The sequence below is a fragment of the Candoia aspera genome, chromosome 3, assembly GCF_035149785.1.
Source record: "Candoia aspera isolate rCanAsp1 chromosome 3, rCanAsp1.hap2, whole genome shotgun sequence".
In the NCBI taxonomy this organism is placed as follows: Eukaryota; Metazoa; Chordata; class Lepidosauria; order Squamata; family Boidae; genus Candoia; species Candoia aspera.
Window position 1 is genome coordinate 92,871,494 of NC_086155.1, and position 20,706 is coordinate 92,892,199.

Sequence of the window (20,706 nt, forward strand, 5' to 3'; positions counted from 1 at the left end):
ACCAGTCTGGGCAGCTTGAGCTCATCTCTGGATTGGCAGTGGAATTCTCTAGGCTTATGGAACTGGGAGATTTTAACACCAGAATGTCAACACTTCTCCACTCTTCTTGCATCTGTAAAATGCCATCCAGAGGCCCTTTTCAAAATGATCTAGACTCTGGATTATTAGAGAAGGACAGGCTAGAAGATCATTTGCTGGCCGGCTGTGAGGATTTTCTAGATATCTGGAAGATAAAATTGCTTGGATCCACTCAGAGTGGGACAATAAGTGGGCATGTTTTGTTGAGGTGACTGAGACTACATCTTGTGAGATAATCTGGGATAAGCTTAAACTGTGAATTCTGAGGAAGTAGACAGGGTTCTGTACATCATCTGCTCTCCATCTGTGTCTGGGTTGCCCTTCCTAATTGGTGAAAGCCTCCAGTGACATGACCAGGAGCTGAGTTTGGCCATGGTAAATGCATCTATGAGAAAAAGGATGATGCCACCTGCCTTGAAGAAGGTGGTAGCCATTGTTTGACCCAGAAATTCTGGATAGTTATTGACCAGTTCCAGGCTTCCCTTTCTTGGAGGAGAAAGGGAGAAAGAAATACATTAATGAATAATATTGATAAGGACTCTCTAGGGACTCTGAAATCTACTGGATAGTGATACAGGTTCATGTCAGTAACTATGACCAGTGTCTTAGATCATGAGTCACAAAAATTAAGTGGAATTGTTCTAAATTTATTTTTTGAAGGTTGGGGCAGAGCATGTTTTATAGACATATCTGTAGTATGGATATGTGCACAGAAAAGCTTTATTACTTTCAAAATATGGAATCTGACATTTTATGAAGAATTCTGGCTTTGAGTCTAGGGCTCACAAAAATTATTTTATGAAGGGGGAAATAAATTTACACTCTTGATGTTAAACAGTAGGTTCAAAAGATGTGTTTATCAATTTCTGAAATGTCTTTGTATTCTAAAAGTGAGATATCTATATGATCTATGTTTAATAATGTTAATGTGTTGACTTGAACTAGCTTTATATTAATATTACACATCTTTTTCTTTTTTCTCATCAATAAAAATAAAAAAAATAAAAGAACTTTTATTTCTCATCTTCTGGGAGCTAAAAAGTGAGATACAGAAACCTCTTATCAGCTTTTTAGATCAGGGATGGGCTCTAAGAACATATTTATACCTGAGAAAATTTTTACCATCTTCTATTATACTATATCAAAGCATTCCTTGCCTGGGAGTTGGGGAAAAGTTTATGAAGATATATCTTAGTCAGTCTAAGGTGTGGTTAGGAGCTGTCTTAGTGAACGAAGTCTGTTCTTTTAAGAGGAACATTCATAGAGGAGATGTCAGTATCATATTGCCCTTGAGGTGTTTTTAATGATTTCCATCAAACTGAGGATGATGGGAATTATAATAAACACCATCTGGAAATATGTGAGTAATAGCTACACAAGACTTTTGCTTATCCAGATTCTTGTACAATGAGTTTTAAGGTATGTTAAAAAAAAAGAATAGCGATTCAAAGAAATGATAATGCACATCTAAGAATGTTCATAAACATGTTTATATTCAGAGGATCTTGCCAGGACTTGTTACCTTCGGTAGTAAATTTGCTGATGTAGTAAGGTGAGTGATGAAATACTAAATACTAAGTTTGTTAGAGTACTGCCAGTATAAAAATGATACTGATAAATTAGTAGTATTAAAATCTCAGGAATGTAATTAATATATTTCATAACATATGATAACACTGAAAAGATTAACACTTCGTATTTCTACTTTTAACCAAAGAACACTTACTCTAGGAAAGAAAATTTTACAATCTGACTGTATTAGCCAATACTATGGAAGGAAAGGAAAGAAACTTGGAACATCTTAAATTAGTGAATATGAAACTATATTGTATAATATGAACCATAATATGAAAAGTAAAGAGAAATTGCAAACATACAATTTGTTGTTGCCATGGTTTGCTTAACCATATTTTGTGGAATAAGTCATAATTAGATGAGTACATATTAACAAGCTAACCATATTAACAAGCTAACCAATAAACCATGGTTTACAAGCATTTTCCTTTATTTTCTTAGAATTTTCTGCTAGTTCTGCCATTCTCCTTTCTACAAAGGTTGGGCTAGACCATCTTTAGGAGCAGAATTCAGTCAGTAACATTATAAACAAACCTTAGAGGAGCAGAATTTGGTGAACTGGAATGAGAGTCCTGCTTACTGACTATCCAGGTTAGATGGTGATTGTAATTTGAGGACCATATTAAATAATCACTAGAGCTACTTCATTATCAATATTCTAAAGATAACTTAATTTGCTGTAACATTCTGGGAACATACATACGCAAAACATTTGCAGTAGCCAGCAACAGAATATGGTGCAAGACAGAAGAAATAATCTTTTCTAAGTTTCTGATTTCATAGCTTTTAGAAAGCAAATCTCAGAATATCATGGCAACAATGTTCTCTTTACAGATTTTCTAAGGGCAGCAGCCTTCAAAATAATGTCCTTTCCAACCATCATTTTATATTAAGTTACATCAGATTTCTGGGAGGGGCAGGCAGTCAATCTCACAAAAAAATGTATTTTTGTATCATTTAGTTTGGGGGTGAGATGATTAATGCAAAGGGCTTCTCACTATTACAATACCCTTTAGCACAGAGGCAGGCAACCTTTTGATGGACAAGGGCCACATTTAGGAGGGAACGCTTAGCACGTTGCTGCAAATATATGGCTGGGAATGAGTTGTGCGGGAGAGTTTGGGAGGTTTTTTTAAAACTGCAATAATGCCTCTCAGGGCTTGCAATTGTCTTGTTGCACAAAAATGTGAAAAAGCACTATTTTGACAGCAGCAAAAAGGAGCCACGGGTTACCAGCTTATACATGGCAATATAGTACAACTGCAGTAAAATCTGTTTCCTGGCAAATGACTCAAAGTAGTTTACTGATGAATTTATTTAAGACAATCATACTGTTGTTTTTCAAAGTGCTACAAGAGGTGGAGAGAACTTGTGAAGTGGGCATGGAGGGAGCTGTCATTCTTTTGAAGAAACTAGAATGCCTTGTTGGGAAGGAGTATTTCTCTCCCCACACAAAGTTCTTGGATGCTATTTCTGTGGCACAGCATTGATCCCAGTGAAAAAGTTACTCAGCCACAACTAAGGTAACATAGAGATCAGGAATACTCAGCAATATTTTATTACTGACCCCTGTTTATAAATATTTTACACTAGTGAGAAGCATTGAGATGGTTATTGTTAGAACCACAACATGAGTCTAGATCGGTGTTTTTCAAACTTGGCAAGATGTGTGGACAGAAGCTGGCTGGGGAATTCTGGGAGTTGAAGTCCACACATCTTAAAGTTGCCAAGTTTGAAAAACACTGGTCTAGATGGATCTTGGAAAGCAAACATATACATGCATATTGACAGTAAAACCTTGATTTGACTATCTTGGGATGCAAGAGACAAAATTTGAGTGTGGACATCCTCCAAAATTACGAAGTTTTTATGTTTCTGGGAGGCTGCTGGGGAGATCGTGGGTGGGTGGGTAGGCTGATGGGAAGACTGGAGACACCACTGGGAAGATTGCTGGGAAGGTACTGGGGGAAGTGGGATATGGTATGTTGTGACACTAGCAGCAGCCATGGAGGAAAGAGTGGGGAATCAGTGAAGAAGGGAAGGGGCAGGTTGTGCTTTCTGCATCCCTCAGGCTTGTAGTGGATTGGAACCCTCTGCTGCTGTAGGCAGCTACAAAACAGTGCTGCTGCAGGAGGACTATAGCAAGTTGGCTGCTACAGAGCAAGTTCCTTAAGCTTGAAAAACTAGGTGGCTTGTTGCATAGTTTTACAAATTAGGAAAATGGCAGACAGGCTTTTTACACATGTGCAAAGGTATCCTTTGGATTTCACAGACATTTGGGTTTAATGGACACTGTCTTTCCCCAAATGGTCCATTAAATAGAAGTTTTGCTGTATTTGAGTTAAATAGCTGACAATTCTGTTGCAAAATCTCTTTGTAGGATAATGTAAAATAATTTAAAGGGTGCAAGAAAGGTATTAGCTAACTAGTGGTATAATATATCTTATACAGGTAGTCCTCGCTTAATGACCATTTGTTTAACGGCAGTCTGAAGTTATGCTGGCCTCAGAAAAAAATGCTTTACAACCTGTACTCACACTTGCGCCCCCGTCACATGATCGCAATTTGGGCACTTGGCAGCTGGCTTACATTTATGACCAACTGCAGCATCCTGCAGTCACATGATCACTATTTGTGACCATTTTGCCAGTTTCTGGCAAAAAATGTCCATTGGGGAAACTGGATTCGCTTAATGACCATGGTGATTCGCTTAATGAGCATTGTAAAAATGGTCATAAAATCAGGTCAGGTCATATGGTGACTCACTTAACAACCTCACTGGTTAACAACCAGTTTTCTGGTCCCTGTTGTGGTCGTTAAGTGGCGACTACCTGTATAGCCGTGTAATCTAAACTGAAATTGCATTCCAAAGATAACATCACAATGAGGATTTTGGTGCCATGCTTTTTATTTAGATGAAAGAGAGGAACTACATTGTACTAGGTAAGCAGCTATACGACAGTATTTTACAGCACAGCGTCTGAAAGGGAAAATAGAGTAGCAATGTGGACAAGGAAGCATACAACCACTGTACAGTTCTCAACGGACGGTGCCCATTAAATTATAAATAAACAGAAATTGGCTTTAAACAGCCAAAGAATTAAAAACATACACCAACAGTCATTTTCCCCACCCCCATATAGTTTCAGTAGCCATCATGACTGTCAGACTTCAAATACCTGACCTGAAAATTAGGAAGTTTGGCAAATTCTGTCATATAAACAATAACGATACCTTTCTTATAAAGAACCAGTGCACTTGATATTATCACTGACAAACACTGGGCTTCTTCACAAAAGACTTTTCTTTTCCCAGACAGGATATCAAATGAAGGGAAACTGTTAGAAAATTTGCAAGCTCAAAAACTAAAACAAAAAACAAAAAAAATGTGTCATTACTTTCCTAACATATAGTAAAATTTTAATCTTCGGGGTCTTAACTTTTATTTGTAATATTCACATTCTACCTTTAGACATTGCACTGAATCTTTTTCTGAAATGTAGACAAAATTCATAATACATTCAATAATTTAAAATAACCCTCCCTGCTGTTACATTTTAGAAATTATCCTTTTTAGATAGGTGTGCAAGAATCAGTGTAGTGTATATTTTTAAATAATTTTTTTTCTTTAGCAAGAATACTTTAGATTAAAAGCTCTTGCACACAATTTCCTCTTTTACCAACCTCAATTATGTCCTAACTTTTCTCTCCCAACCATAGATGGACTTGAACTACGTTTAAATTAGGCATACATTTATTTGGGTTTGCAATAAAATTTCCTTCTGCCATTAGTTGGAAGATAAGCTTAAAAAGCAGAATGCATAGAACAATCTCCTATTTTATACATATATATATGTGTGTGTGTGTGTGTGTGTACTATATATATATACAATATGTTTACATTTGGATAAAAGATGGGTTAGATATCCCAGTCCTTACATGCAAACAGTAGGAATGAACTAACCACAAATAGATTTAGGATTTTTTTTCATTTTAACAAATATACATAAATATAATAACATAAATTACAGTAAAATATTGACTGTATCTTTGAAAAAATTTGATAAACAACCCAGAAACATTGATGCTTAGGGCTGTTTAATAATTTAAAAAAAGTGTTTTCTAAATTTAGGATTTTTCATTCCTGTACATCATCTATATAAAGAACAAAAGCAAACTGTAGTGAAATACTAGTCTGAATCAAGCTTTTCAATGGGAAAAGTGTACAGAACGTTTACATTTTCCTCTGCAGGACATATTATAAAGTTCAAGCATAAGACAGATAGTTCAATACTGTCTTTAAGTTTCAACACTTTTTACAATACTGAAACAGAACCAGAGCAGTAATTCAAGTCTTTTCCTGAGAATATGGTTCCACCTAGTTCCCGTCCCACCCCACAACTAAGTTGTCTGGTGTATGAATGTGAAAAAGCAGTAAGAAAAATAAGGGCAGATTTCAAGTTCAAATGTTGCCACCTGTCTGTTATCAAACCTCCAAACAGGAATTACTTTTCTAAAGTAATCAGATACGCAGCCCTTCATAAATACTGCAAAGATGTCCTAGTGATAATTTTACACGAAAATGTAGATTGCCCCAGTCGCTTTCAGTTAGACTTAAGATGACATAAAATCTAACCAATACATTTATTTACTCAAATAAAATTAACTCTGTATATTTCCATCTTGGAAGAAAATTAACTTTGGTCCATATATTGGGCAACATCTTGGAGATATACTAGAATATCTTCTTTTTCTTTCTACTGCCTCCAGAGGACCCACATGAAATGTATTTTTAAACATACCTAATACTGGATTTTAAATGGTAGCAAAGGTTCCTGACCTATGGAGCAAGCTTACACACATATGTTGGCTTGTATACGGTTAATATTGTTTTATTTATGTGGGGTTTTTTTTTCCTTATAGCAGGGAGAGTCTGTGCAAAATTACAGGATGCAATTTGGGCAGAACTGAAGAAAAGATGCCTGTTTAGAAGAAAACAAGGAGGGAAAAAAGCCAACCAGTGCCTATGTTTTCATTTCATGCTCCCCTGGATCAGGGCCATGATGGATTGTTAAATATAAGGATGATGTCTTTACAACAGTCATGGACACCACATTTCCTTATTAGAGTTTAAAACATGCTAGCAACATTTAATCCTGCACATGTCTTACAAGAATCTTTTCTCCTGTACGATGTGCTTCAGAATGAATCAGAGCTAAAAAGGGGCTAAGCTAAACTTAATTTTGTTGTGAATCAGGCTTGTGCCCTTTGTTATCTGCAGGACATTTAACAAGATGATGATGATGATGATGATGATGATGATGGTATGGCAAGTAAGACACATTACTCCAGTAATGTTATGAAGAACAGAAGCAAATTCCAAAACAAGCAGAACAGTATAAGGCAATAAATGTAAAACTTTTAAAACTTCAGTCATTATAAGTGTGCAAACATTCAGAGCTGCAGAACTAAGGAAAGGAACACCACGTATCATGAGTAAACACCAACTAAAGTCCCCATGTGTGAATCCATTGTTCATGATGCACAATACCTAAGTGTCAGTTTTCTGCGAGTCTTCAACATTGTGTTTACATTCCAGTTGGCAACGACAACAGATCTTGTTCTTCAAAGAAGCCTTGTTACCAAATCAGAGTCTATTTCATAATAGACAGCAAATACGAAGTGCAAGTTTGCCACAATTGCCTAAAGCAAGGTATCTTCCCACAGGTAGCTATGTCTTTGAAGATAAGAGCTTTTTTGGAGTTACTGGTCTCTTGCTCTGCCATAAATGGCTGTGAATGGTAATTGCATCAACGCTTGCGGAGAGTGTTTTGGCAGGTATGTGGCTGAACTGCTTCCTGTCAGAGTTGTACTTATAGAGCCCCTCAATCATTCTCTTAGTGATTGATCTGGGGCCTATCCCAATCAGCTTATTGATCTCTTCAGTTTCAGGGCAGTATGTATATAAAGATCGGAATTGGCAGCCCGAGTCCCGGAAGAGGATTAGGAAGTTGTTGGCATCTGATTTCTCCATTTCCTTCAGGGAATAAAGGAGAAAAGAAAGTTCTTATTGTGGCAAGGTTAAAAATGAACACTTTTAAATAAAAGGGATTTTTCTTGTACTCTTAGAAAAGGATTCCATTTTCAAGATGTGAATTTAAACATTCATTGTTATTACATGATGTTTAAGGTATCAAATGCATAGAAAAACTAACAAATAGTTTTGAGTCTCTTAAAATACAGTAATAGTTGGTAGAATTAACTCATGTATTCAGCTGTGAACAAATGCTGACTCGTAAATGAATGATATACATGCTTGTGTAAACAAACATGTATAAACAGAGCTCTTCCAGAGGACGTTTAATTAGACAGCACCATTGGTAGTTCATATCATTATGTATTGCTCCAGTTTAGTTTTATTTTGGTGGAATTGTTTTTAGTGTTATATGTATTTTATTGTGGACAGCTTTTGTGAAGTCTGACAAGAGCTGCATGATTGTGGTAGTATAAGAATAAACAAAAAATTAAGCAAAAACCAAGGTGATTTTAAAGACTAAACAAATTCTTGATGTACAAGATAGTTATATTCCTTTTGCCTAATGCTGTGCCCTTCAGCAAAGGATCGTTACCTTGTCGTGGTGCTGCAGCTTGAGCACCTCAATAATGCCATGAGCTAAACCGTGAAGGGCCACCCAAGACGGGAAGGTCATGACAGAGAGGTCAGACTAAATGCGATCCCTGGGGAAGGTAATGGCAACCCACCCCGGTATTCTTGCCATGAAAACTAAATGGATCAGTACAACCAGAGATATGTCGGTATACCATCGGAAGATGAGACCCACAGGTCGGAAGATGGTCAAAATGCTACTGGGGAGGAACAGAGGATGAGTTCAACTAGCCCCAGACGTGATGACGCAGCTAGCTCAAAGCCAAAAGGACGGCTAGCGGCCGACGGTGCTGGTGGTGAACGGCGAATCCGATGTTCTAAGGATCAACACACCATTGGAACCTGGAATGTAAGATCTATGAGCCAGGGCAAATTGGATGTGGTTATTGGTGAGATGTCAAGATTAAAGATAGACATTCTGGGCGTCAGTGACCTGAAATGGACTGGAATGGGCCACTTCACATCAAATGACCACCAGATCTACTACTGTGGACAAGAGGACCACAGAAGAAATGGAGTAGCCTTCATAATTAATAGTAAAGTGGCTAAAGCAGTGCTTGGATACAATCCAAAAAACGACAGAATGATCTCAATTCGAATTCAGGGCAAGCCATCTAACATCACAGTGATCCAAATATACGCCCCAACCACAGATGCTGAAGAAGCTGAAGTAGAGCAGTTCTATGAGGATCTGCAGCACCTACTGGACAACACGCCTAAAAGAGATGTTATTTTCATCACGGGAGACTGGAATGCTAAGGTGGGCAGTCAGTTGACACCTGGAATTACAGGTAAGCATGGCCTGGGAGAACAAAATGAAGCAGGACATAGGCTGATAGAATTTTGCCAAGACAACTCACTCTGCATAACAAACACTCTCTTCCAACAACCTAAGAGACAGCTTTATACATGGACTTCACCAGATGGACAACACCGAAATCAGATTGATTACATCCTTTGCAGCCAAAGGTGGTGGACATCTATACAGTCGGTAAAAAGAAGACCTGGAGCTGACTGTAGTTCAGATCATGAACTTCTTATTGCACAATTTAGGATCAGACTAAAGAGATTAGGGAAGACCCACAGATCAGCTAGATATGAGCTCACTAATATTCCTAAGGAATATGCAGTGGAGGTGAAGAATCGATTTAAGGGACTGGACTTAGTAGATAGGGTCCCGGAAGAACTATGGACAGAAGTTCGCAACATTGTTCAGGAGGCGGCAACAAAATACATCCCAAAGAAAGAGAAAACCAAGAAGGCAAAATGGCTGTCTGACGAGACACCAGAAGTAGCCCAAGAAAGAAGGAAAGCAAAAGGCAACAGTGATAGGGGGAGATATGCCCAATTAAATGCAAAATTCCAGAGGTTAGCCAGAAGAGATAAGGAATTATTTTTAAACAAGCAATGCACAGAAGTGGAAGAAGACAATAGAATAGGAAGGACAAGAGACCTCTTCTAGAAAATTAGAAACATTGGAGGTAAATTCCAGGCAAAAATGGGTATGATCAAAAACAAAGATGGCAAGGACCTAGCAGAAGAAGAAGAGATCAAGAAAAGGTGGCAAGAATATACAGAAGACCTGTATAGGAAGGATAACAATATCGGGGATAGCTTTGATGGTGTCGTCAGGGAGCTAGAGCCAGACATCCTGAAGAGTGAGGTTGAATGGGCCTTAAGAAGCATTGCTAATAACAAGGCAGCAGGAGACAACAGCATCCCAGCTGAACTGTTCAAAATCTTGCAAGATGATGCTGTCAAGGTAATGCATGCTATATGCCAGCAAATTTGGAAAACACAAGAATGGCCATCAGACTGGAAAAAATCAACTTATATACCCATACCAAAAAAGGGAAACACTAAAGAATGTTCAAACTATCGAACAGTGGCACTCATTTCACATTCCAGTAAGGTAATGCTCAAGATCCTGCAAGGTAGACTTCAGCAATTCATGGAGCGAGAATTGCCAGATGTACAAGCTGGGTTTAGAAAAGGCAGAGGAACTAGGGACCAAATTGCCAATATCCGACGGATAATGGAAAAGGCCAGGGAGTTTCAGAAAAACATCTATTTCTGTTTTATTGACTATTCTAAAGCCTTTGACTGTGTGGACCATAACAAATTGTGGCAAGTTCTTAGTGGTATGGGGATACCAAGTCATCTTGTCCGCCTCCTGAAGAATCTGTATAACGACCAAGTAGCAACAGTAAGAACAGACCATGGAACAACGGACTGGTTTAAGATTGGGAAAGGAGTACAGCAGGGCTGTATACTCTCAAGCTACCTATTGAACTTGTACGCAGAACACATCATGCGACATGCTGGGCTTGAGGAATCAAGGCTGGAGTTAAAATCGCTGGAAGAAACATTAACAATCTCAGATATGTAGATTATACCACTTTGATGGCTGAAAGTGAAGAGGAACTGAGGAGCCTTATGATGAAGGTGAAAGAAGAAAGTGCAAAAGCTGGCTTGCAGCTAAACCTCAAAAAAACCAAGATTATGGCAACCAGCTTGATTGAGAACTGGCAAATAGAGGGAGAAAATGTAGAAGCAGTGAAAGACTTTGTATTCCTAGGTGCGAAGATTACTGCGGATGCTGACTGCAGTCAGGAAATCAGAAGACGCTTAATCCTTGGGAGAAGAGCAATGACAAATCTCGATAAAATAGTTAAGAGGAGAGACATCACACTGACAACAAAGGTCCGCATAGTTAAAGCAATGGTGTTCCCCGTAGTAACATATGGCTGTGAGAGCTGGACCACAAGGAAGGCTGAGAGAAGGAAGATAGATGCTTTTGAACTGTGGTGTTGGAGGAAAATTCTGAGAGTGCCTTGGACTGCAAGAAGATCAAACCAACCCATCCTCCAGGAGATAAAGCCAGACTGCTCACTTGAGGGAATGATATTAAAGGCAAAACTGAAATACTTTGGCCACATAATGAGAAGACAGGACACCCTGGAGAAGATGCTGATGCTAGGGAGAGTGGAGGGCAAAAGGAAGAGGGGCCGACCAAGGGCAAGATGGATAGATGATATTCTAGAGGTGATGGACTCGTCCCTGGGGGAGCTGGGGGTGTTGATGAACAACAGGAAACTCTGGCGTGGGCTGGTCCATGAAGTCACGAAGGGTCGGAAGCGACTAAACGAATAAACAACAACAATGCTGTACCTCCCTCAGGATTTGAATCCATTAGCCACTCTGGCTGGGAATTCTAGATGATGAATTTTGAATATTTCTGGAAGGTTAATCAGTGGAATCAAAATGGATTTATGCTGTATGTGGACAGACCTTGATAATATATGCATTCTTATAACAATATTGAGACTGTTCCTCATCATGCCCTTCTTTTCTCATGGCAGCCTTTCCATTACATATGCTTGAAAAAATAGCATGAGCTATTTGTTACTCTTCTAATATCACATACTGCAGTCCCAGCTTTAGATCTGAACTTTTCACCTTTTATTTCTTTATAGGTTAGTCTTACCTCTAGTATTTTTTTCTTCTGTCCTTCATTTACTTTTCCAGCCAGACAACAATGGGCAAGTGCATTTTGGATAATGTGCTTATTGGATTTTGCACTGGGTTCTTTGTAGAGCTTTGGTCCTAATTTAAAAAAAGAGTGAGAGAGACGAAGAGGGTGTCAAACAAATTCAATATGGTTTAGAAAAACAAGCCTTAAATACCATGATTATTTTTTCCTGTTATCATTTTGGTTAACAAAAATGAGGTCTGTCAACCTGCAAACAACACTGAAAAAAAAATCAGAGCAGCATGAAAGGGGTCTTCTGGTCTTTCACACATTTCATATACTATTTTAATAAACTTAAAAAAAAAGGGGGTGTCTTAAAAAGAAGGTTATATGGAAAAAGGAGAAAAGAGAACCCTGGGGGTTCCTCCTACTAGGGCTTTCATACCATCCTGGACAGTCTCAATTTGTCTACAAGCTGGCAGCTATTCTCTGATACAAGATGTTGTTAGGCTCCCTGATCAAATGTTCCCAGAGAATCTTATCAAACTCGCATCCATCTTCAAGCAACCCATGTCAGCAGACTGCGAGTCACCTGCAGGGAGGGGGAGTTGGACTGGAGTGTGAATCATTTTGTTTGGGCTAGATGCTCCTTGCCCCAAGGTCAACTGGCAGAAAACTGTTCAAGCCATCTGCTGGCATGAGGAGGAGGGGTGCATACCTATGGGGGTAGTGGGGGGGAATTAGAGGCTCTTGTGATTTTTAACTGTAGAACATGTGGGAAATGCCATTTGCAACTTTTACCTTGTATTGAACACTACGCTTCATTAAACAATTAAGCAAAGGCTTATGGACTGTCATTGAATGAATGCTCGAGTGTTCTGGTCATTACAGATGTCCTCACTGGAACACTGCTGCTGTTGTCTCCTTGAGAGACATCTCCTGCAGGGCCTCTCTTTAGGCCACCTGATCTCCACACCAGTCTGCTTTGGGCAGACCTGGTAGGTCTGAACTGCTGTGTCACTTACCACCCCCAGATCACTTCCTAGGCCTCCATCCCTGGGTCACTTCTGGCTTCCCATGCCAAAATGTGCTGATGAAAATCATTTTGCCACCAAATTTCAGTGATATGATTTGGGGCCTCTGAAAATTGTAAAAATGGGCTGGTGGGACCTCCATGTGGATTAAGGATCATGGATTGCTTATCTCTACCACCCATAGAAATGCATGAGTCCCAGATACAAGTGGAGAAACATGATTCCAATGGAAGCAATAGCTAGCCATACTGTGATATGACTGGCACAATTTTCAGTGAGTGGAAGATTGGTAGTGAAGGTGAAGGGAGGGGGGGAAGAATTTACCATTATATTCTTTTCAGTTGAAAACCAAAACATGCTCACATGAAGAAATGGATCAACTCAAGTTTTTCCCCCCTTAGGATAATTTTGTTTTCCAAGGACTTTCCAAACTACAGTTGTAACACCAACCTGTATATTCTGTAGCAGAAGCTACTGAAGAAGTAGTTGATGCATTTTCCCAGTCTTTTTCCCCATTACGACTACCACAACAACTTGGAGATAAGAATCCTTCCACAGACTCGGACCTAAAATATACGTATAAACAAACAGAAAACATATAGTGTCTATAATAATAAGTTTGCTTCAATACTAAAGTGAAAAACATGTGGAGATAGCTAAGGGTGAATATAAGAGATGCCACATGGAAGCAAGTGATCTACAACAGCTTATTTCTTCCAAGTGTCTAGAATATAAATTCTATAACATAGCTTTTCATTCAACTGAATGCTCAATATAATGACATCTGAAATTAAAATCCAAAAAATTGAAATAAAATTTTGTATGTTTACAAAATATACACACACAAATATCAGTCAATAATCCAATATTATCAGAAATTTGCCTACTTTTTATAAAAGCCAGATTGTGCAGGATAGATAATCAAAGGTAGCATTATCTGTAACCAATATTTCAGAGTTGCAGTCAATATCTGGCATCAACATTTGACAAATCTGATTTGATGACAACATGCATAGTAAGCCTTTCCTGTTTTCATAGATATAACAGGATCAGTAATTTCTTGATAAGATTAAAGTGCAGCTAGGCAGGCATATGTAATCTTTGGAATAACTATGTGCTATAAAAATTGATTAATTTCTTCCTTATTTTTCACTCATTAGTATATAATCAACAATAAAAATAAAAAAGTGTTTTATTAAATAAGAGTCATTGTACATTGCGTTGTTTTTAAGTGATGGGGAAGTAGGGACATTACTTTGGATCAGGTAAGCCTAATCAGGTTTTTAAATCATGAGTTATTGCAAGAAGAATTTAATTTGCCCAAAATTGCAAGATAACAATACAATAAATTAAAAGATTTGTGGTTCCATAATTTGGTCCAGGTGAAGTAGAGGCATCTAAATTCCTAAATCTGTGGTTAATATTGGTATCTATTTTGGGTTATTTTAAGTCTACAGTATTGTTCCATAAACAGTTAAAGGCACTGTTAAGCTACATATTAATTTTCTGCAAGAATTTTGTGGTAAAGATTTGAAATACCTAATCTTCCATACCTCAGGTTAGCAAATAATAGTTAAGGATTTTTAAAGAATATGAATTATTTTTCTTATTATCTTAAAATGTGATTAATTCAACTCAAGTGTTTTATTTTTTATTGAATGTTTTAAATGGGTTGTTAGCCTCATTATGCTGTAAGATAGAGAATGCATACTTACTCATATGAGTCTTACCATTGCCCCATTTTGGGGTTAATATCCTTAAATTTATTGCAATGAGGGTACAAAAATCAGTACAATTTAAAGATGTAGATGTACTTCTGAACTATATACCAAAGATTTGGAATTTATCATTATATGAAAAATATTAGATTTATTAAGAATGAAGTTAAACAAAAAAGATAATTCAATATTGGAAAGACAGTGTGATCCCAGGATTCCAATCTTGGATTGATGATATGAGTTTATCTCCTGTCTGTGAACTGACTTCTCCCAGTGTAATAGAAAAATAAATCAATATTATCCCATGTGGTCAAGATTTAAAAATATATTTAAAAATTGGGCTGAGTGACTATTTCTATATGTAATGTATTTTTTTGTTCCAACAGAAGAGAATATATATAGCTCAGGGTTAAACTGTGGAGTCCTTGGTGCTCTCTGAGCTTGGTTGTTTGCTTGCAGACGTTTCATTACCCAACTAGGTAACATCATCAGTGTGAGTGAGTGTGGGGTTTGCTCCCTGTTTTTTTATATACAGTAGCTTGCCCTGCCCATTTTGGTGGGGGTGTGGTTTTCTCCTTGGCAGTTCCTTGATTAGGGGATTGTTTTCTGCTTGCTTGTTTGTCTGCTAGATTGGTTGCTTGGTGTTAATCTCTGCTTATCTGGGTGTTGGCTGCTGGAGAGAATGTGTTCTGGTCTTTTAGCATTGTGCTATTCAATTAAAATGATTTCTATAAAAAAAGAACCATTAAGATTTACCTTGGCGTCCTCTTGCCTGATTGCATACTGTCATTGTCTCCTGTGTTTAGTGATGCAAGAGAAAGGCTTGATACTGAGAAAAGGAAATAAAAACATTGACATAGTCAGTTATAAACTTATATAAATACAAGGACATTTAAAATAATCAAGATACACCCTGCAACTATCCATGAGGGAAGCCATCTCAATGTTTAATAATTACTTTCTCTTTTTACTGGTCCTATAAACTGCATGTCTGTATACACACATTGCACATTTTATTAATATTTTAATTTTGATGAAGTATACATATATATATCTTGCAAATCACTAAAAGAGAAATCAAAAATACATTTAAGTTGTTCTAAACTAAGCATTTGTTCATAAGATAATGCTTAAGATTTTATTATCCAAACTTCAGTTCATGGAATGAGAACGGCCAGATATGCAAGGTAGATTCAGAAGAGGATGAGTACCTGAGATCACAATGCTACCATCTAATGGATAACAGAAAAGGCAAGGGAGTTCCACAAGGACACTGAATTTGCTTTATTGATTATAAAAAGGCTTTTGACTGTGTAAACCACAAGAAATTTAGGATAGCTCTTAAAAACATAGGTGAACTGGGCCATCTCATCTGCCTGTTAAAGAATTTGTATGATAATCAGGAAGCAACAGTTAGAATGGAATGTGGAGCAACTAAATGGTCCAGAATTGACATTTATCAGGTTCTGAAGAGTCAGAAGTGACTGAATGACTGAACAAAACCAAGCATGAGCACTTCGTACTCATTGGGTGCTCCTTCTGTAGTCCACACAGCTTTGTCTATTGTTCCCTGCTGCTTAGTGGAACTGTCATTGCTAGATGGGAAAGGGGAAGATTTAAACCATTCCCAGCCAGCTGAAAATAGCCCCCATCAGCAATTTAATCTTTGGGAGTTTCCATGATAGTATCTATCATTCATTTACTTACTAGGGTGAACCTTTGCATGCATATGGATCTCTATATATGTTTATGCGTGGGTGTTATGGACACAGATTTGCAGCTAGTTCCTGACCAATGCACCATAAGGCATGGGGTCGCTGGGATAGAAAAAACTGCTCAACATCACTAAAGTGTTAATGCAAAGTAATATACTATACGTAAAAGTGCATACCTAAAAGCAAAATGACATATTTTTTATTGATCTTCACCATGAGCCAAAGTTAATTTTGATAATGACAACGGTGTGCGTGGCAGGGTTGCAAGGAGAAAGCCACTGCTCTCCCCCACAAAAAAAAAAAAGTTGCCCATCTACAGTTTGCAAAAAACCATGAGGATAAGCCAGAAGGCTATTGGAAGGATGTTCTGTAAACATAGCGAATACCCAGAATTCTGTTCCTTAAATAAGGCAGGACCTCCCCCTCACACCTGACTATCATCCCATTGATTGAAACACCTGACTCAACTTCCCCTTTAAATGAACTGATAATTCTAGAGGTTCATATACTTTTGCCACCAAAACCAAAATAGAATTTTTTGGCTTGAATGAATTGCTGCTCAAGGGAGGGTAGGGGGCACATCTGTAATGATTGCCTATTCCAATAAAAGGAGTCTCATCAGTAATTACTAGAGAAAACTAATTTATTGAATGAATAGTATGCAAAGTACGAAGAAAGCTGAGAATGAGCAAAAGCGCGCCAAATACAAACTTAAAAAGCCTTGCTCCCGTTGCGAACCCTCCCCTCAGGCTAGCATAGCAACCACCCACCCCAGATGCTAGCAACCGTTAGAATCGGCCTGAGAAAGTAACCTTGAACAGCAGAGATAACCCAAACATACATTCCAGAAGATCACAAGTCAGCACAAAGGAAATTTACCAGCGTGGCCAGGCAGGCACGCAACTGCAGATATGACATGTGAAACGTTACGAGGAACCATAAACATCGGAACGGGAACATGACAACATCAGTTACTGAAAGCAAAGGTTCACATACTCTTGCCACACACCAATATGTAGCATTGGATCATTTTCCTCAGTAAATAAATGAACAAATATAATGTTTTTGACTCATTTGTTCAATTGGGTTCTCTATCTAGTTTTAGAACATATGTGGAAACAGATTGTTTTAGGTCATATTTATGCAGAAATACTGAAAATTCATAAGGGTTCACAAACCTTTAAGCACCATTGTTAAGTATAACTGTTTTATAAAAATGGAAACAGGCTACCCCCAAAACATTTAAGCTCCACAAAAGCAAAAAGGTAGAAGAGGTTTAATAGAGTTTATATTCCCTTGATTATAGATCCTAGAACGTTATATGCCCTAACTTTGTGCAGTGGCACAAATATGTCCTCTTCTGGAAGTAGTTATTACCTGGAGGACCTTTGACCGGAGTTTTAGGTGACTCAATGTGATCCCTATGAATGGATTTTGGACGTGCCTTCTTTTGTTTGGAAAAGTGAGGGCGAGGTTTTAAGACAATGTCCATGTCTTCCATCAGTTTCAGTTGCTTCCGCCTCATGTATTCCTGCTTAATAAACTCTCGTCGTGCTCTTTCATCTTCCTTCTTCTGACGTTCTTCCTCAGACTTCCTCCTTGAAATTTCAATATCATGGTTAAAAAATTGTATTTCATATACCCATAAAAACACTATTGATGATCACAAGTGATGCATAATAACCAGGCCACATTAAATTTTCAAGTACTGATATAAATTTATGTTTTCATGCTTAATTTAAGGTGCGTGAGAACATTCACATTGGCACACTGGCCAAGCAGCATTACATTTAAATAAATATTCCGACAGTCCCCTCAGGCCAGTTGTAACAGATGATGCATTGTGGTATCAACCGGTGAATACCTGTGAGGATCAAATTATTTATTTTGCATAATAGTACTGTTCGAAGATAAATGGGTTACCTTAATTTTTTAAAAATTAATTAGGTATCAAATATGCCTTGGAGTACTGAATTTTTCATCTGGAAGCATATGATTACTTTGCAATCAGACAGACATTGGGATAAAAAGCTTCCTAAAAGTTGGCATGTAGAAGAACAGAAAATGTTGGGGGCAGCCTTCCCCAATTTGGTACCTTCCAACTGGCTATGCTGGCAGGGGGTTATGGGAACTGAAGACCAGTACATCTTAAATGCATTAGATTGGTGAAGATCTCACTGTTACATTAAGCAGATCTCAGTTTGAGGGAACTGAGGTAATTGGTTGGTAAACCTAAATAGAAAGTACTATGGGTTTTTGAAGGAAAATGGGAGTTTGTGTAATAAACTGGCTAAATACACATGATAATAATTAACATGTGTTTCCTGTGCAGAATTTGTCCAAATAAATCCATGAGCCAGGGTTAGAAGTAAAGAAGCCAGGGCTTCTTTTGACGTGCACAATTTTTGGGCTTTCATCCTTCATTTTGCTTCTCTTTTGTGTCCTGGAGATTGAAATAATCTGTTCTTGATTTTTAAACATCAATAGCTCCCCATAACATCTGAATTTGGAATCTTTGATTTATCCAAACTGTTATTAGTATAAAATTATGGCTATGCACAAGTTTGAAAATGATTCAGAAGATGTGCTTCAGATCCTGCCAGAACATAGCACCTATTAATTAAAGGAGCCTGTCTTTTTTCAGGCTTCTATGAAGCAGGTTAAGAAAAGTATTGATGCTTTTGAACTTAGGTGTTGGAGAAGACTCCTGAGAATACCATGGCAGTCAAGAAAACAAACAAATGGATCATCGAACAAATCAACCCAGAGTTCTCACTTGAGGCACAAATGACCAGGCTCAAATTAGCCTACTTCAGACACCTTATGCAAAGACCTGCTTCTCTAGAGAAGGCTCTAATGCTGGGAAAGGTGGAAGGAAAGAGGGCAACCAGCAGCAAGATGGATGGACTCAGTTACAATGGTGATGGGTGCACCATTGAAAGATCTGAAAGGCCATGTTAGGGATAGATCATGATGAAGAAAATCTATCCAGGTGGTCACTAAGAGTCAACAACAACTTGATAGCACATAATCAATCAATGTAAGCCTAAGGAGTCAACTCATTAAAGTTAATGCAAATCTTAGCAGGAAACCTGAAAAAAAACCCCAGCTAATTTAATTAACAGCAGAAAGATGCTGTGATTGTGCTAGTTCAAGGTCCAAATCACTTCTGAATAATTTTCTAAGCATGCGCAGCCCTAATGAGATTAAACCACAATAAAATGGATGTTTCGGATCCTAATTTGTTGAACAACTACAATTTAAACAAATTCAAAGTTCCTTAAGTCTGGTTGCTAACTTATGTGGCTAGTGCTTCCAAATTTCTACTCTTGTTTAAAAACAATAAAGGAAATATGGAATATTTAAATTTGAGTTAATGTGATCTGATGATGAGGCAAGAAATTAAATTTGCCTGGTATCTTTGAACCTGTGCATTATTTAAGAACTGTCACCATAATGAGGGTAAACATTCCAGCCCTTATTTAATCACAAGTACTTAATCAGATATATACAATGTATTAATATTAATTACTCTATCACTCATGTTTGTAGGGACGTGGTGGCGCTGCGGGTTAAACCGCTGAGCTGTCGATCGGAAGGTCGGCGGTTCGAAACCGCGCGGCGGGGTGAGCGCCCGTTGCTCGTCCCAGCTCCTGCACACCAAGCAGTTCGAAAACATGCAAATGTGAGTAGATTAATTGGTACCGCTTCGGCGGGAAGGTAACGGCGTTCCGTGAGTCGTGCTGGCCACATGACCCGGAAGTGTCTATGACAACGCCGGCTCCAAGGCTTTGAAACGGAGATGAGCACCGCCCCCTAGAGTCGGACACGACTGGACTTTACGTCAAGGGAAACCTTTACCTTTACTATCACTCATGTTTAATCACTGTATCTTTTCCTTTATACCTCAATATACAAAAAATGGTGTCTTCCAGAAACGTAAATATATTCTCTATGTAAAATCTGACTTCCTCATAAGTAAATTAGGACATTTTATGTGATTAATGGGGCTAAGCATACAGGCACTGATTTTAACAGACTAAACTTTAAAAAGTAATCTTTCTTTTGGAATGATTAGCATACGTATTTAATCTTACTTTGTTTCTTCTTTCTTATGCTCCATCTCTGCTTCCAATTGCTGCTTTCGAAGTAAAGTTTCTCTTTCTCTTCTCAATCGCTTCTCCAATAATGCTGCCCGTTTCACAGCCATGTCATTTTCTGGTTTTTGATCATCCTAGTAACAATAAATGATATTTTAAAATTATCATTTAGACTTTATTACTGGGTAATCCAGAGAGGGCAACCAATTGACATCATGTAGTTCCCATACCACCTCCCCAATTTTGCTACTAAATTTGGGAATGAAACTGCCACTTTCCCACCTTATTTCACCCTCAGAAAGTTGAAAATAAGGTGTGTGAAGCATAATGCACCTCTTTTGCTCCTT

At 38.0% G+C, this 20,706-nt stretch overlaps 1 protein-coding gene across 1 annotated transcript in view; it reads right to left on the minus strand.

Moving 5' to 3' along the window:
• Nucleotides 1-4,543: 4,543 nt before the first annotated feature.
• Nucleotides 4,544-20,706, minus strand: part of CAMSAP2 (calmodulin regulated spectrin associated protein family member 2) — a 76,583-nt gene continuing 60,420 nt past the window's right edge. Inside the window, exons 13-18 of the mRNA XM_063298383.1 lie at nt 20,357-20,493; nt 17,637-17,857; nt 15,301-15,373; nt 13,277-13,392; nt 11,808-11,926; nt 4,544-7,690 (exon numbers count right to left, since the gene is read on the minus strand). Coding sequence (XP_063154453.1) covers nt 7,385-7,690; nt 11,808-11,926; nt 13,277-13,392; nt 15,301-15,373; nt 17,637-17,857; nt 20,357-20,493 — 972 coding nt within the window. The 3' untranslated portion in view covers nt 4,544-7,384. The remainder of the gene's footprint in view (nt 7,691-11,807; nt 11,927-13,276; nt 13,393-15,300; nt 15,374-17,636; nt 17,858-20,356; nt 20,494-20,706) is intronic.